At 41.3% G+C, this 18,575-nt stretch overlaps 1 protein-coding gene across 2 annotated transcripts in view; it reads left to right on the top strand.

Annotated features, from left to right (window-relative positions):
* The window catches only part of RCAN3 (RCAN family member 3), a 67,068-nt gene that overhangs the window by 31,979 nt on the left and 16,514 nt on the right, over positions 1-18,575 (top strand). For both annotated transcript variants that reach the window (XM_073615478.1, XM_073615477.1), the window contains exon 4: positions 5,135-5,306. In XM_073615478.1, coding sequence (XP_073471579.1) covers positions 5,135-5,306 — 172 coding nt within the window. The remainder of the gene's footprint in view (positions 1-5,134; positions 5,307-18,575) is intronic.

Genomic DNA, 18,575 nt, shown 5'->3' with positions numbered 1-18,575 from the left:
CTCATCATTGCTGCCTATCCAGTGCCATATATCAGTGCCCATTAGTGCAGCCTCATCGGTGCCCGTCAGTGAAGGAAAAAACAACATTTTATAACAAACGAAGAAAAACCTTTTTTTTTCAAAAATGTCAGTCTTTTTTAGTTTAGCAAAAAATAAAAACCCCAGTGGTGATCAAACAACACCAAAAGAAAGCTCTATTTTTGGCAAGAAAATTATAAAAATTTAGTTTAGGTACAGTGTTGTATGAACGCGCAATTGTCATTCAAAGTGTGACAGCGCTGAAAGCTGAAAATTGTCCTGGGCAGGAAGGGGCAAAAGTGCCTGGTATTGAAGGGGCTGTAAAGTCAGAAGGTTTTTTTATCTCTATTCATTAAGAAAAAAAGGCTTCTGTGTGCAGCAGCCCCCCTAATACTTACCTGAGCCCCATCTCTGTCCAGCGAGTGTCTCGGCCTCCCGGGACTCTCTCTCCTGATTGGCTGACACACAGCAGTGGTGCCATTGGCTCCCGCTGCTTGCTGTCAATCAAAGTCAGTTAGTCAATCAGGAGAGAGAGGGGCTGAACCACAGCTCCGTGTCTGAATGGAAACACAGAGCTGCAGCTCGGCTTGGGTGCCCCCATAGCAAGCTGCTTGCTGTAGGGGCACTCAACAGGAAGGAGGGGCCAGGAGCACAGAAGAGGCACCCGAGAAGAGGAGGATCTGGGATGCTCTTGCCAAATCCACTGCAACAGAGCAGGTAAGTATAACGTGTTTGTTATTTTTATTACACAAATAAATTTAAAAAACGAGACTTTATTAGCACATTAAATTTTAAACCTGAGCCCTAGGCTGTGTTTCTTAACTAGCCTACTCATGACACTGGGAGGGTATTTCTGCTGCCATGGAGTCCTTCAGGAAAGGAAAATTACCATAAGTATTTGATAGAATATTTTCCTTTTTCCTGACAAGACTCCATGGCAGCATATGTATGGGATAAAGGGAATAATGGGAATAACTAGCCTCACAAAATATGGACGAGAAATCTGAACAAAAAAAAAGGCTTTAATTTGAACCATTAACAATTATGATTTTAAGCCAAAATTAACAGAAGATAAAGAGGCAGGCTCTACACAATAGTGAGCCATGAAGGTATTGATCGAGGACCACGAAGCTGCCAAGATGTAAACACAATTCTGGTTGAGTGTGCAGTCACCACCTCCAGAGGAGCCAAGCCCTTAGCCATGTAAGCTTGTTAGATGGCCTACACAGTCCATGCAGCAATGGTTCTGGACACTCCAATCCAGTATCCGAAAGGAAGTCAAGGACAAGGGGTAAATCCCACTTAGGGAATCTCCGCTTTCTTTGAGGCCTAAGCCTGACTGCTCTTTTAAAGAACTGTCGAACCAAAGGATGTCTAGCCCAGGATACTGGTGAAGGCTGATTTTTCTGTACTCTAAAGGGAGCTAACAGGGCAAGATCCAAGCCTGTTTGGAGAGACCCCAGGATATCCTGAATCTTTGGATTACTGCATGATCCATCGGAAGCGGACATATACTTTGCAAACTTCGACCAGATCATCCCATAGACTCTGTTAGTGCTGGTGGTTCTGGCGCTTATCAAGGTGAAGACAACCCCAGAGGAGCAGCTGAGGTCAACCAGCCTTTCTCTCCTAAGGACCAGACCCTCAGTTGGAGACGTACCAGGCACGGATCGAGAGTTGAGCCCTGCGACAGAAGGTCCAGCCTGAGAGGCAGGGGTACTGGGTCTCGGTAGCTGAGCAGCACCAGTAAGGGGAACCATAGCCTGTTCGGCCAGTACAGGATTACTGTTACTACCTTCACTTCTATTGCTCTGAGTCTTCCAAACATAATGAGTATGAGCGGGACTGGAGGAAAAGCGTAAGAGCTGCGAAACTTCCACTGGTCCATCGGTGCATCTATCCCAAAGGCGTGGGGGATAACTGCCCCTCGTGTAATACTTTTCCAGCTTGTAGTTGTACGGGGAAGCAAATAGATGTGACTCCCAGGAAGAGAATCCACCTAAAGACTTCCAAGTGGAGAGACCACTCATCGTTCAACTGGAAGCAAAACTAGAAGTCTGCGTGGATGTTCAGAACTCCGGGTACATAAACTACCGAGACATTGGTTACGTTCTTCTGAGCCCATGACATGATTGGTTCTCCTTCCTGCAGTAAGGATAGACCATGATTCTCTTCTTGCCTTCTTGTGTAGGAGACCGCTATGATGTTGTCTAGCCCCAGGAGCCTTGATGCTCCCCTCGTTAGGTGGCAGAAGGCCGCCTACAGCTCCAAGACATTCAACACAATCCCACAAGAGGAAAAGCTCCAGGTGCCCTGAGCTATCTCTGAAGGGTGATGAGCACCCCATCCTGTACTGCTGACATTGGTCACGATCTTGACCCACGAAGTGGGGTCAATGGAATGGCAATTAAGCAGGTTTCTCTGTTGTAGCCACCAGAGAAGGCTCTCCTTCATGGTCAAGGTTATGTAAATGATCTGATTTTTGCTTCCTGGCCTCCACTGCTGGAGAAACCCCTTCTGGAAGGAACACATCTTCCACTGCTCCCACTTCACTATAGGTGCCGTGGACACCATGGTGATGATAATTCTCAAACACTGGAAGGCTTGGAGATGGGAGGATGACAGGGCTAAGAATATTCTGCTCAAGATTACTGGAATCTTTTCCAGTGGCAAGGCAATAGTGCTCTTGACTGTATTGAACTGGGCCCCGAGGTATACAAGAGACTGAGTGGGCTCTAGGTGGCTCTTTTTCAGTTGTATCATCCAACTAAACTCCTGGATAGTTGAAATGACCTGACCTCTGTACTCCACAAGCTGCCCTCTGTCCTGCCATTTCACATAGCAGAAAAACAATATACATGCCACTTCTGTGACCCCAGGTCTGGAAGCAGGACAACACAGCTGTGGCATCCATAACTGGGCACTTCCAGGGCCACCCGCTGATAGCAGGGCTTCAGGCCAGCTGCAGAGCCTGATCCTTTGGTGGCAATTCTCTTCACATATGTGCCCACCACCACCCTGCTGATAGCTTGGGATTACATTAACCAAACAGTCCGTCATGGAAGTTTCGTCAGTCTTAAATGTCACTGGACTCACCACGCTCCTGCACAGCTATCCCGCACAAGACACAGAGCGCTAGACTTCAAAAGGTAGGAAAGAACTTCCAACAATACAGGTCCCATGTGGAGTGAAAAAAGGGAACACCGCCTAGGGGTGGGGAGTGGGGTCCTATGGGGTAGGGACTGAGGCGGAGTTACCCATAAGTATGCTGCCATGGCATCTGTCAGGAAATGGTTCATATATATCTTATAAAAATCTTTATCAGCAATTTAATTGCTCAAAACAATGTAGGCTGCCACAGTGTTTGAAGTATTGGCTATTTTTCTTTCATGTTGTGAAAACAATGGAAAAGTGTTATTTTTCCACTTTTTCTAGTTCCAAATCGATTAACATAAAATTGCCTCTAAAAGTGAATTCTTTCCAATGGTGCTCTGCAAGTATTTGTGTTTTGGTCTCAATGCCTTTACTCATTGAATTCCACTAGGCCCAGCCTGAATCCTTGATTTTTGCCCAAGTAAAGAATCCCATTGCAGAAGTGCAGGCTATAACTGTAACAAAAACTCCTCTATGGGGAGAAAAATATCTTACCCCTTTTTCCAACAGGGAATGGAGAGTACTCCAAGCCTTGTGAGATGATCCTGCAGCACAGTGCTGCTAGCATCTATTTGGGCTACTCTGCATTCCCCAGATCTCACTAGAAGGCTGCCACCCTCTCCTAGTCACCATGGGGAGGAAGCCAGAGGAGAAGTAGAAGTCAGTGAGTTCATGATTAAGCCACCAACATCCACCCACATGTGAAATATCAGTTTGGTGAATTTATTCTGACTGGAAAAGTGTGCATGTTTAGTTTCTACAAATTGCTTTGCATGTTGAATTTGATTTGGATGAAATCTATTCATTGATTATTGCCAAATGGAAAGCAGCACTGAAATATTAGCTTTTGATGTTTAAACAGACATTTAACTGGTCTTTCAAAAGCACAGGTTCACTTTAATGGTCCTCTCCCAATCTTCACATACTCCCTTTTCACTTTTTCTCCCTCGCGCCTCGACTCTGCTTCTCTCTAGTCAAAGCTTATGCAGGTCTCCCCCAATATGACAGTAGTGGGCTAATTAACTTCACAGAGAATGAAGTCTGTTCCTCCATACCTGGAATTACTAAGTATTTTTTTCTTGAAGTTTCTGTAGTAAAGGAGTACTGCAGACACCTCTTGCTGAGGAGGGGAGCTTTAAATCAAACCTGTTGATTTGCCCTGCCTAGTCAAAGCTCAGATTTGCTTCAGGATATAATGCTATTCTGTGGGGACTATTCTATATGAATGAAGCTGTTCGTGGCTGCCTTATTGCACATGGATGCATCAAAAAAAAAATTGCTTAACAAGCAGACATTTCCAAAGAGGAGGATATGCCCTAGTCCAGTACTGAAAGACTTTTTAGGCTATTACAACAAAGTTGATTATGTCATGAAAACTCTTTTGACCTGTCTTTTCAATAAGAATTTATTTTTTTAAACATAAAAATGTTAATGTTTACTACTCAAATTATGTGTCATTTAGTACATCAAAGAGCATAAATTATTTTAAAGTTTATTTTTTAGACCCTTTTTTAGTTTTAGATAGAGTAGAGTAGGTTTAGATCCTCTGTCAAGTTTTTTTTTATGCTGTGTCTCCATCTGGGAGATTCACTCCTGTGTTTGCCCTGGTGACCACTGTCATAGGAATAGAAAGTGAGGGGAAATTCAAAATTTTTGAGTTGTCCCCAGCACAAGAGGTGAGGGCAATTCGTCCAGTGGTGACAACTGTCCAAGATGGGAATTCCCCTTCCTTTGGGAGATTCTCTCTAATATCCTGTTGTAAGTGCAGTATAGGACAGAAACTGAAGGGAAATTTCCCCAATGGGACACAGGCATAAATTTAACTGGAAAGGAGATTTAACCTTCCCTTCTCTATCCAAAACAAATAGTTAGTTTTGACTATGCATGCACTTTAAAAGCTTAGTCATTATAAACTCGTATTATTATTATTGCATGTGTGAGCAACTTTTCTTCCTTCCTTCAGGCCCAGGTGTCTAATGAGGAAGGAGAGAAGTCTTTTCTGTTGCCTCCACAGCCAGTGAAGCAGTTTCTAATCTCCCCTCCAGCATCTCCACCAGTAGGATGGAAGCAAAGTGGAGACCCAATGCCAGGGTTGAACTATGATCTTCTGTGTGCTGTGTCAAAGCTGGGCCCAGGTAAGTCATTATAGATAAAAATGCATATAACCCAATCCCTAAGCTTCGAGGGTTCTGCGTGGCTGTAATTTTATTTTTTTTTTCATATTTTTTTTTTTTTTTTCTTAAAGGAAATTTTCACATTGCACAGGTACAGAAAGACATACCGCAAAGAGGTAGAGGAAGGGGTATGCACATACATGACATCATCCTTAGTGATACTATGGAACAGACTTATAAATTCTTCTTCTTTTTTTTTTTTTTTAATTTACATTTAAATACAATGTATAAAAGGGGCAAGGAAAATGGGATTATTACAGTGCCATGAATGTATTAGAACACGTTTTTATAAAATTATATTTTTATTAATATATAAATCTAAAAAGTATACATAATTAATACATATACATTCTGAACAGGTGGATTCAATCATATACAAATAACAATCAAAATATTGACCGACACCAGAGATGATAAAAGGTAGTCGATAGTCAATTCATCCCAACTAGTTTCTTGAATACATTGGCTTCATTAGGGGAATTAGCAATTAATACAAACGAAAAAATGACACTAGAAAGAAAAAGAAAAAATACATTAATAAGGTTGAATATGATGACAAGATGCAAGTGAGTGTCATGTTACGGAAAATCACACTATTGTCCAACCTGGACTCCCAACCCCCCCAGTCCCAGATTAAAGACATACCATGCCAAACTCCCGGGACCCAGCGCAAGTACCAGCAAGCAAGCGGGGACAATAGTCGAACCCAACCCTGTAATTGGCTACAGGGGGCCCAGAAGGTGCCTAGAAGAACTAAAAATAACAGCGTTGTGATTATACTTGGCTCTGATTAATTATGATTCATAATGTGGGCTAATAAGCCTCAATTACATACCCTAATTGCACACATAAAAAGCACAGGAAAATGTGCTGGATGGATAGCGGTATGGTGATCGAATGGGTAAGTCAAGAAATATCCATAGTGGCCTGGGAAACTAAGACAGCAATATAATGCATAGAGGTAGTATTAGTGAGGTATTTATGATGCCATAAATAAAGAGCATATTGTTAAATGATAAAAAATGCAATATACTCTAACCGAATAGATAAATGCACTTACCAAACACAAGCAAAGGCCAATGTTGATAGTAAGGTGCACAGTGCAGTTAGGGTCCGACCATCAGAGAAACTAGACAAGGGAACCCCTCAAACAAAGCCAAGCCTCCCGATGGATCCAAGAGACCTTATTATCTAGATACAAATTCAATGTGTTTCTAATCAGTACACAGATTACCAGATATTGTGAGGCTGGAAAAAGGCTCATTTCTATATTTATGGCAGAGTAAGTTTTATCTTGATGGAGCACAACCGAACCTCAGCGCATACCCAACGGCAAGTGAATGAAAAGATGAAAAAATTTGGCAACCTTATAAGCCCCCCACCCGACCAGCATAGGCAATTAGCCAATCGGGAGCAGACAAAGAGCGGCCCGGGCGCATGCGCAGTGACCAGATCCTAAAGCCTACAATGCCCAGGGTGCCGTGCGCCGATCACATCACATGGTATACTACCACGGATGATGATCAAGAAGGCGCAGTGCAGGCATCGGGCCTGACGGTGAATGGGAGGAGAGAGACACTCCGCCCATTCAAGGAGCATAGAAAGAGGCGGATGTGTTGACGAATCGGATACATTGCGAAGGCCCCGGCCAAAGGGGCGGGCTGACAAATTGGTCAGCCCTTGGGTGTCCATGCAGCCAAAGGCTGCATGGACACCCAAGAGTCCCCAGTTAGCATAACGGCACAACCCCGAATGAACCAGGGTTGGCAGGGCGGACCAGAAATGGGAACAACCAATGAGGGGGAGGAAAAAGAAGGTGCAGGGTGGACAAACAATACAGCCGCTGAATGTAGGTTCAACCGCCAGAGGGCAATTACAGGGACATAACGCTCACAAAAGAACCAGAAGGTGTAAAGTAGAAAAGAAAAAAAAACAAAACAATATAACAATACATAATATGACATCTTGTTTCAAAATTCTTTAAGTTCTATAAGTGAGTAACGCATACTTTAATGGGAATAATGCATTCAGTAATATTGTATACAAAATATCAACAGCAGCGTAGAAAAACTTAACAAAATTAATAAAAGGAAATAAAAAAGACAATCCATCCTAAATTCATATGGGATACATCCTATTAAAAGGACAGGGCAGCAGTGGTAACTGAATGGAGGCAAGAGGTGAGAACAAGATGATAACCAGATTGAGAGCCTGAATAACAAAAGACAATCAGACAATTATGGAGGCAAAAGATAGGCATGTCAGTAGATGCAAAAAAGTCAAAGCAATATATGTATTTCAAACTCCAGTTCATAAAAAGGATTTGAAACTGATGTATTCATTTAATCCGGGAAATTTTATAGCGTCCAACAAGTGTATCCATCTTGTCTCCATTTGGAGCAAGGTGGTATCAATATTGCCCCCTTGAGCATGTGAAGGTACATGTTCAAGAGCTGCAAAGCGAACAACATCAGGTCTACACATGCGAGCGCTCTTGTAGACAAGTATTTAACACATCACGTAACTGCCCTTTTTTCCTACGTTCAGGATACAATTGATCTACTTCGCCATATAGACGGGAAACAGGTGCCTCCCAACACATGGTTGGTCGCCTTAGACGTAGAAAGTTTATACAATTCTATCCCACATACTAAGGGTATTGAAGTTATCCGCACTCATCTTCAAGAGCGGGACCTTCTTTTGATAGTTACAGCCAGTTTGTCCTTCGGCTACTGGAGTTCATCTTGACTAGAAATGTTTTCATGTTTGGCTCCTCCCACTTCCTCCAGGTACAGGGTGTGGCTATGGGGACCAAGTGTGCCCCCTCATATGCCAACCTGTACCTGGGGGGGTGGGAGAGGGGCCTATTTTCTCAAGAATCCCTATCGGAACTGCTTCAACATATAATAGCCTGGTATAGGTACATTGATGGTGTCTTCATTCTATGGTCGGGTAGTCGAGATGAGCTCTCCCAGCTGATGGACTCACTGGCTCCTAACGTCTATAACTTAAGCTTTACAATGGAATGTAGCCAATCTAAAATAAACTTTTTGGATTTGTAAATACATGTGGGCGAAGATGGCTTATTGCACTCATCCCTGTATCGCAAGTCCTCTGCTGGCAACACAATTCTACATGCCACTAGTGCACATCCCCAGCCCCTATTGGATAGCATACCCTATAGCCAATTTTTAAGACTTAGGAGAATCTGTACTCTGGATTCAGATTTTCACTTGGCAGCTGATGATTTATTTGGAAGCCTTCTCCAGCGGGGATACAGCCGTTCCTTGCTGAAGAGGGCCTTCAATAGGGTCATCAAACGAAATAGATATGATCTTATCCATTCTACTAAACCTGTGAAGTCGAATTACTCTGTCAGAATTATCACCCAGTCCTCAAAACAACACAGTCAAATGAGAGGTATTTTTCAAAAATATTGGCCACTCCTGACGGCTGATAAAACCATTAAAAAATTATTGAAACCATATCCAGAAATCACTTACAGACGTGCTCCATCTATGAGGGATCGTTTGGTTCACAGCCACCACATGGTTCGACGCCCGGTGGATTATTCCAGTGTTGGCACCTTTCCATGTGGGTCATGTGACATTTGTCCCTTTATCCTCAACTTTAGAGATATTGCTCTTCCCAATGGTAATGTTCATTTTGCCAGACATAGAGTTACTTGCAAGACAATTGGAGTAGTATATTTGGCCTTATGTTCATGTGGTTGTTCTTATGTGGGAAAAACCAAGCGTTCGTTTTTTAAACACATTAAGGACCACATTGCACCCCTATACAAACATTTAACCACCACGGCTTTGAATAAACATATTGCTAGAGAACATAATTACAATCCTGATGTTGTTCGCTTTGCGCTCTTGAACATGTACCTTCACATGCTCAAGGGGGCAATATTGATACCACCTTGCTCCAAATGGAGACAAGATGGATACACTTGTTGGACGCTATAAAATTTCCCGGATTAAATGAATACATCCGTTTCAAATCCTTTTTATGAACTTGAGTTTAAAATACATATATTGCTTTGACTTTTTTGCGTCTACTGACATGCCTATCTTTTGCCTCTGTAATTGTCTGATTGTCTTTTGTTATTCAGGCTCTCAATCTAGTTATCATCTTGTTCTCACCTCTTGCCTCCATTCAGTTACCACTGCTGCCCTGTCCTTTTAATAGGATGTATACCAAATGAATTTAGGATGGATTGTCTTTTTATTTCCTTTTTTATTAATTTTAAGTTTTTCTATGCTGCTGTTGATATTGTGTATACAATATTACTGAATGCATTATTCCCATTAAAGTATGCGTTACTCACTTATAGAACTTAAAGAATTTTGAAACAAGATGTCATATTATGTATTGTTATATTGTTTTTTTTTTTTTTTTTCTTTTCTACTTTACACCTTCTGGTTCTTTTGTGAGCGTTATGTCCCTGTAATCGCCCTCTGGCGGTTGAACCTACATTCAGCGGCTGTATTGTTGGTCCACCCTGCACCTCCTTTTTCCTCCCCCTCATTTGTTGTTCCCATTTCTGGTCCGCCCTGCCGACCCTGGTTCATTCGGGGTTGTGCCGTTATGCTAGCTGCATGGACACCCAAGGGCTGACCAATTTGTCAGCCCGCCCCTTTGGCCGGGGCCTTCGCAATGTATCCGATTCGTCAACACATCCGTCTCTTTCTAGCCTCCTTGAATTGGCGGAGTTTCTCTCTCCTCCCATTCACCGTCAGGCCCCGATGCCTGCACTGCGCCTTCTTGATCATCATCCGTGGTAGTATACCATGTGATGTGATTGGCGCACGGCACCCTGGGCATTGTAGGCTTTAGGATCTGGTCACTGCGCATGCGCCCGGGCCGATCTTTGTCCACTCCCGATTGGCTAATTGCCTATGCTGGTCGGGTGGGGGGCTTTTAAGGTTGCCAAATGTTTTCATCTTTTCATTCACTTGCCATTGGGTATGCGCTGCGGTTCGGTTGTGCTCCATCAAGGTAAAACTAACTCTGCCATAAATATAGAAATGAGCCTTTTTCTAGCCTCACAATATCTGGTAATCTGTGTATTGATTAGAAACACATTGAATTTGTATCTAGATAATGTTTCTTGGATCCATCGGGAGGCTTGGCTTTGTTTGAGGGGTTCCCTTGTCTAGTTTCTCTGACGGTCGGACCCTAACTGCACTGTGCACCTTACTATCAACATTGGCCTTTGCTTTTGTTTGGTAAGTGCATTTATATATTCGGTTAGAGTATATTGCATTATTTATCATTTAACAATATGCTCTTTATTTATGGCATCATGAATACCTCACTAATACTACCTCTATGCATTATATTGCTGTCTTAGTTTCCCAGGCCACTACGGATACTTCTTGACTTACCCATTCGATCACCATACCGCTATCCATCCAGCACATTTCCCTGTGCCTTTTATGTGTGCAATTAGGGTATGTAATTGAGGCTTATTAGCCCACATTATGAATCATAATTAATCAGAGCCAAGTATAATCACAACGCTGTTATTTTTAGTTCTTCTAGGCATCTTCTGAGCCCCCTGTAGCCAATTACAGGGTTGGGTTTGACTATTGTCCCCGCCTGCTTGATGGTACTTGCTCTGGGTCCCGGGAGTTTGGCATGGTACGTCTTTGATCTGGGACTGGGGGGGTTGGGGGTCCAGGTTGGACAATAGTGTGATTTTCCGTAACATGACGCTCACTTGCATCTTGTCATCATATTCAACCTTATTATTAATGTATTTTTTCTTTTTCTTTCTAGTGTCATTTTTTTCGTTTGGCTTCATCAGGGGAATTAGCAATTAATACAATGTATTGGCGAAACTAGTTGGGATGAATTGACTATCGACTACCTTTTATCATCTCTGGTGTCGGTCAATATTTTGATTGTTATTTGTATATGATTGAATCCACCTGTTCAGAATGTATATGTATTAATTATGTATACTTTTTAGATTTATATATTAATAAAAATATAATTTTATAAAAACGTGTTCTAATCCATTCATGGCACTGTAATAATCCCATTTTCCTTGCCCCTTTTTATATACTACTATTTAGGGATGAGGTGCCGTATCTATTAGGACATACCATCTACCACTTATTATTTAAATACAATCTTAAGCAGATCTCAGTCTTAAATGATAGTTTAAGTTTGCATAGCAATCTGCCATCAGTTGGTTTAATAGCTGCTTGATGAATTGCTGTACAAACTCCTACTAAAATTATTGAGGTATTAAAATTTTCCACGTACACAGTTTAATTTTTTCAAGCTGGGATGAAGGGGTCGGAAATGCAGCCCCTGAACTAACACATTGGATTTGGATAAATGTTACTATTCAAACTCATTTTTCGTTTGGACTTAAAGTGGTTGTGAATCCTATTCATGAAATCTGACCTAGGCACATATATCTGTAGTGTATATCTCTCGCCAAAGCTCCAAGTATTTGGGTAGGTGAAGCTTTTTTCAACGTGTTTTCCCTTCCTGTTCTTATAAAAAGCAAGTCCACAGTAGAAAGCTGAAATTTTGTACACAAGAGTGAATGAACTATCCCCTCCTTCTATATAATTCTATTGGGGTCTTAAACAGAGACTGTCTGAAATTAGATAACTTTCAATTTTCCCCTCTATAATGCATGGTGCACTAGGAGTTCTTTGTCATTTATTAACCGCTTGCCGACCAGCCACCACAGTGGTACTGTGGCAGCATGGCTCGGCTGCACAAATTGCCGTTATGTTACGTCGGTAACATAAACAGCGACTAGGGGCGTGTGCGCACCGCCTGAGGCGCGCTCGCCCCCCCCGAGCCGATGCGAGTGCCCAGCGGTCTCGATCACAGCCGGGCTCCCGCGATCACTCGGGGCACACTGAGAACCGGGAGCTGTGTGTGTAAACACAGTTTCCGGTTCTCTGAGGGTTGAACTGACAGATCGTCTGTTCATACAGAGTATGAACAGTGATCTGTTAGTTTCCCTGTACAGTCTACATCCCCCTTCAGTTAGAACACACAATAGGACACACATTAACCCCTTCCCTGCCCCCTAGTGGTTAACCCCTTCACCAGTGACATTTTTACAGTAATCAATGCTTTTTAATCGCACTGATCGCTGTATTAATGCCAGTGGTCCCAAAAATGTGTCAAAATTGTCTGACGTGTCCGCCATAATGTCGCAGTCACAATAAAAATCGCTGATCGCCGCCATTACTAGTAAAAAAAAAAAAAAAAAATATTAATAAAAAAGCCATAAAACTATCCCCTATTTTGTAGACGCTATAACTTTTGCGCTTATTGCGATTTTTTTTTTTTTTTTTTTAACAAAAATATGTAGAAGAATACGTATCAGCCTAAATTGAGGGGAAAAAAAGTTTTTTTTATATATTTTTGGGGGATATTTATTATAGCAAAAAGTAAAAAATAATGCATTTTTTTCAAAATTGTCGCTCTTTTTTTGTGTATAGCGCAAAAAATAAAAACCGCAAAGGTGATCAAATACCACCAAAAGAAAGCTCTATTTGTGGGAAAAAGTGGACCACAATTTTGTTTAGGAGCCACGTCGCACAACCGCGCAATTGTCAGTTAAAGCGATGCAGTGCCAAATCGCAAAAAGTGCTCTGGTCAGGAATGGGGTAAATTCTTCCGGGGCTGAAGTGGTTAAAATGTCATGACAACATTTTAATAAAGTGCAAAGAAAAAAATGTGATATATATATATATATTTATATATTAGTGCATTATTGCGCGACGTTGTACCTAAACAAAATTGACGTCCTTCTTTTGGTGGTATTTGATCGCCTCTGCAGTTTTTCTTTTTTGCGCTATTAACAAAAAAAGAGAGACAATTTTGAAAAAACACAATATTTTGTACCTTTTGCTATAATAAATATCCCCAGCATATATTGATTGGTTTGCGCAAAAGTTATAGCGTCTACAAAATAGGGGATAGATTTATAGCATTTTTATTTATTTTTTTTTTTACTAGTAATGGCTGGCGATCTGCGATTTTTATAGTGACTGCGACATTATGGTGGACACATCGGACAATTTTGACACATTTTTGTAACCATTGGCATTAATACAGCGATCGGTGCGATTAAAAATGCATTGATTACTGTATAAATGTCACTGGCAGTGAAGGGGTTAACACTAGGGGCCAGTGAAGGAGTTAACAGTGTTCCCTGGGAGGTGATTCTAACTGAGGGGGGAGGGGACTAACTAGAAAAAGTGACGGATCGTGGTTACTAGCTATTAGGAACACACGATCTGTCAGAACAGAACAGGGAAGTGTGTGTTTACACACACTCGTCCCTGTTCTGTGTCTCCTGCTCACGATCGCTTGTGGCCGACGGTCATCGCGACCGTCGGCCACGAGCATCAGCACCCCCACGCCTGCTATGGGGACCCCATGAGCCGACGTACAGCTACGTGGTTTCGTGCAGGGGAGCCAACCTGCTGCAGTATAACTGCGGCTGCTGGTCCGGAATCGGTTAATACAGTTCTAATCACTGCAGTGATGCTTAAGTGTAGACCCTTAAACCTTAGATTTGCTATTAGAAATGGATTGCAAGCACCTAGAGGTAGTAGATTGAGTACCCTTGGAGCCCCAAAATCAATGACTTCCTAATATGGAAATCTTGACTTGCGTAGATTAAGGCCCCTTTCACGCATGCAGACCATTTAGGTCCGCCTGTCAGTTTTTTAGGCAGACCTGAACGAATGCTCCATGCAGTTCTATGGAGCGATAGATGTCAATGGTGACATGCCCGCTGACATCCGATCCGCTAAATGCAGATGGATAGAAACCCGATTTTTCCATCCGTCTGGCGGATCCGGTGAAAACGGACAGGCGGATCTGTTTTTATCCGATCCCCCATAGAGGAGAGTGGATCTCTGACAGGTCCATCCCTGCACAGTGAGCGGAGACGGACCTGTCATCCGCCAGCTCAGCGGGGATCAACGGATCGATCCCTGCTGAGTAAGCGGAGTCCGTCAAAACGGACATATATATGTGTGAAAGGGGTTTAAGGCGAACTTAACTTGGTGCCAACACTTTTGCCATGCACAATGCTAGCCTTATCACAGCAAGTTGCCTCACTGGTCAATTGAGAGATACAGGGAGTGGGAAGGTATTTGGCTCCTTAGCCCACGCTGAAAGTTGGTATCCATGCATCATAAAAATTATAAACAAATCTTCAATTGCCTTATTTAATTGGCAGATGTTTTTGGATATCTTGCTCGAGCCATTTTTGCTTCCTCTTCTAGTTCATCTAAAAACAAAGAAAAAGGTGTATCCATAGATCCCCAGCACGATGCCGCCTATGGCCAGGCCAGTGATGATATTTCTGCTTCTCATCTTCCCTTCTCTTTGCCCACTGAGCCATCTTCTTTTGTCTGATGTACTCCAGCTGCTCCAAGGTCAGCTTTTTCGGATCGATCTTATGTGCATATTTCGGGTCAGGGCCCTCTCCGCTTCCCGTCTCCCCCATGTCTACAGTCTGGCGCGGACTGATCTTTGACTTTTTTCAGAAATAGAGGTTTGATTTCTACCTTGTAGATTTTGGAGCTAGTGGGGCACTCGAGCAGTGACCTAAATTTCCAACAAGTGCTTAAAGCAGTATTAAACCCAAAAGCAAAAAAATGTTATATTGCAATTTACCAATTCTTAGATGTAACGGCTGAATTTGTTTTCTTGTTTTAGGCTCTCTTTCTTTTATTTTCACCTTGTGATCTGGCCAGTAAGTCTGTTGTTTTCCAAAAGAACAAGCTGTCCTGCAGAATGTATCAGTTACAAGGATGAGACAAACCTTTTATCACTGACAGGGGTGCTTCCAATGATCCGCTTTTATTTATTTCTGTAAAACCTTTATTAAACTGTTGCTGTAACTAAATTAGTGTTAGCTGGAGTTTGGCTTCAATTTGTTAGTGTTTCTATAAATTTGCTAGTACATCTAACACTCCCCTCTCACCCAAGCTGACAATGCTACTGTCCACATGTGCCCCCTGTGCTCCTTTATCCAGAGTGGGGGCACTCTAATACAGGAGGTTTGTTACTGGCCAGATCACCAGATGAGGGCGAAAAAAGAAAACGAATGCAGCCAACAAATCTAAACATTGGTAAACTGCAATATATTACGTTTTTGATTTTGGGTTTAACACCCAAAATACTTTTAAGGCTGTGAAGAAAATGAAACTGTAATTAAAAAAAACCCTTGCTGAACGTGAAAATTTACACAAATCGGCGCTCCACCCATTTACAAAATTTAACATAGTTCCATTTTAAATTCTTAAGACTTCCCACTAGTACTGGGTAAACTTTTATTTTAATCTACAAATCCTTGCTTTAAATTAAAAATCTTTTATGAAATGTACCCACTTTTTCAGTAGATAAAGCTTATTGGGTGGTTGTTAGGTACTGTACTTCTGTACATGTGTTGTAAAAATAAAATAATATTTGTTTTTCTGCTATGCACCTTAAATTAACAGTGCTTGTTTGAGTAAGACCTGTAAAATATATTGCTTCTGTCTTTACAAGATAAGAGTGTGAATATGTTTTTCTTAATCTCTTTATTACATACATAATATCTGGTTCCTCTATTTACTTCCGAGGTTGACTGAGCTAGTTTAGTAATAAGTTTTGGTTATTACGTAATCTGGGTTTTACCAGACCGGTTTTGCAAGATCCTGAGATTTGTTTCTTAATTTCCTGATCAGTTTATAAACTATTTGTCCTTCCAAAAGTGATTTTACAGTTACAGACAGAACCTGGTATTCCAAAAGTGAGATCTGGCTGTAAAAATTCCAACTCCACGCCTGTCCACCTGGCAGTTTTAGGTGTTTCTCCCCACCTTTGTGTCTTCCAACTTTTCCTTTTGCATTAAACTTAATTGGAACAAAAATCCATCAGATAGTGGGACCCCCTTTATTATGTCGATAGTAGGTGTACAGACCTGGAAACATAAACTTGGACATCTCACCAACAGAGTCTGTGAGAAATATAGGAAATAGGCAGTTTAATGTTTCGGCATCTGCTACAACCTGATACAGCTGTGCTCAAAAGTTTGCATACCCTGGCAGAAATTGTGAAATTTTGGCATTGATATTAAAAATATGACTGATCATGCCAAAAAACTGTCTTTTATTTAAGGATAGCAATCACATGAAGCTGTTTATTATCACATAGTTTTTTGGATCCTTTTTAAATCATAATAACAGAAATCGCCCAACTGGCCCTGATAAAAAGTTTTACATACCCTGGAATGTTTGGCCTTGGTATAGACACACAAGGTGGCACACACAGGTTAAAATGGCAATTAAAGGTTAATTTCCCACATTTGTGGCTTTTTAAAGCACAATTAGTGTCTGTGTATAGTCAATGAGTTTGTTAGTGCTCACATGGATGCACTAGGCAGGCTAGACACTGAGCCATGAGGAGGTAGAAACAAACAGTCAAAAGACCTGTGTAACAAAGTAATGGAACTTTACAAAGACAGAAAAGGATATAAAAAGATATCCAAAGCCTTGAATATGCCAGTCAGTACTGTTAAACCACTTAATAAGAAGTGGAAAATTTGGGGATCTCTAGATAGCAAGCCAAGGTCAGGTAGATCAAGAAAGAGGATCAAAAGGATCCAAAAAACAATGTGATAATGGCTTCATGTGATTGCTATTCTTAAATAAAAGACAGTTTTTTGGCATGATCAGTCATATTTCCAATACTAATAAAAATAAGCCTAAACGGGCTAATGGCAGTGCTAATGAAATGATTGATCATATACAGAGCAATCTAAAAAAAATATAATATGTAACTTGTAATTGATAAAGTCTGTGTACACTTCATGTTGCTAACGTGGATGATTCTGAATGAGTCCTTTAAACATCCTATGAAGTGTGGTCATCAAGGATAGCTGCATTCATTCTATGCTGTATTTTACATCACACGTGCTCAGAAGTAAGGGGGGGGGGTGCAAGAAAGCCCCCTCTTGTAGAAACTCTTACCAGATCCATACTTGATTTTGGCATGTAATCATAGACCATGGGAATCACCGTCAATGTTCTCCCTCAGTGGACGATCAGCTTACAAATGGTTCAGTGTTTCAAACCAAAAATAGAAAAGAGGGGCAAACATAGCCTAATCCCGTTTCTAAAATTTTATCAAATGATAAAAAAGGAAGGGAATACCCCCCTTCAGGGTGTACACTTACAAGATTAAAAAATTAGACAAGCGGTGTTCACAGTATACATCAGGCTAACAGCGTCTCCTGCTGCTTACGATAGGAGCTTTCAGACTCTCCTTGGATAACCTGGTGTGTGTGTACGTTGTGTAGCTCCACTCTGACACGTTTCCTCACTCATGACATCATCAGATGATGTCATGAGTGACGAAACGACGAAATACCTGCAACTCATTTTCCTAAGCGCTTGTTGTTGAGTACAATATTTGGGCCTTGTTGTATTAAGGTTTACTAGAATATTTCCAATACTAATGTCAAAATTTCACAATTTCTGCCAGGGTGTGCAAACTTTTGAGCACGCCTGTATATGAGGTTTGGGTGGACTTACCCTTTTAATAATGCTTTGTAGCGGTGAATAATTTGTTGGATAATATTCTTGGTAGTAAATCGTCTCTAGTACAGTATGTAAATTGTTGGCACTCTAAAAACACCTATAATGAATAAAAAAATATAATGCCTGTACAGTGTAAATAGCCAGAGGTGTTGCATTCAGTAATATGAAACAACCAAGCTCTCCTCTCTTCTCTGTAGCAATCATTCTCCGGGCCAGGCCACATTACTGTTTCTGATTGCATTGACTTTGCTTATTAGAATCTTGGTTATGTAAGCAGATTTTATTGTTTGAATACATCTTTATCATCTGCTGTTCTCTGTTTATACACTGCTTAAAACCAATAAACATAATAAAATGAAACAACCAAGCTCTCGCATATACACTGTGTGCACAACTATTAGGGAAGTTGTATTTTTGAGGATTAATTTCATTATTGAACAACTACAATGCTCTAGGTCAATCCAAAATGTTAATAAACCTCAAACCTGAATATTTAACCACTTCAGTACTGGGCACTTATACACCCTCATGCCCAGACCAATTTTCAGCTTTCAGTGCTGTCGCAGTTTGAATGACAATTGCGCGGTCATGCTACACTGTACCCAAACTAAATTTTTATCATTTTGTTCCCACAAATAGA

Source organism: Aquarana catesbeiana, linkage group LG02, assembly GCF_042186555.1.
Source record: "Aquarana catesbeiana isolate 2022-GZ linkage group LG02, ASM4218655v1, whole genome shotgun sequence".
Lineage (NCBI taxonomy): Eukaryota > Metazoa > Chordata > Amphibia > Anura > Ranidae > Aquarana > Aquarana catesbeiana.
This window is presented reverse-complemented; position numbering and strand designations above follow the sequence as displayed.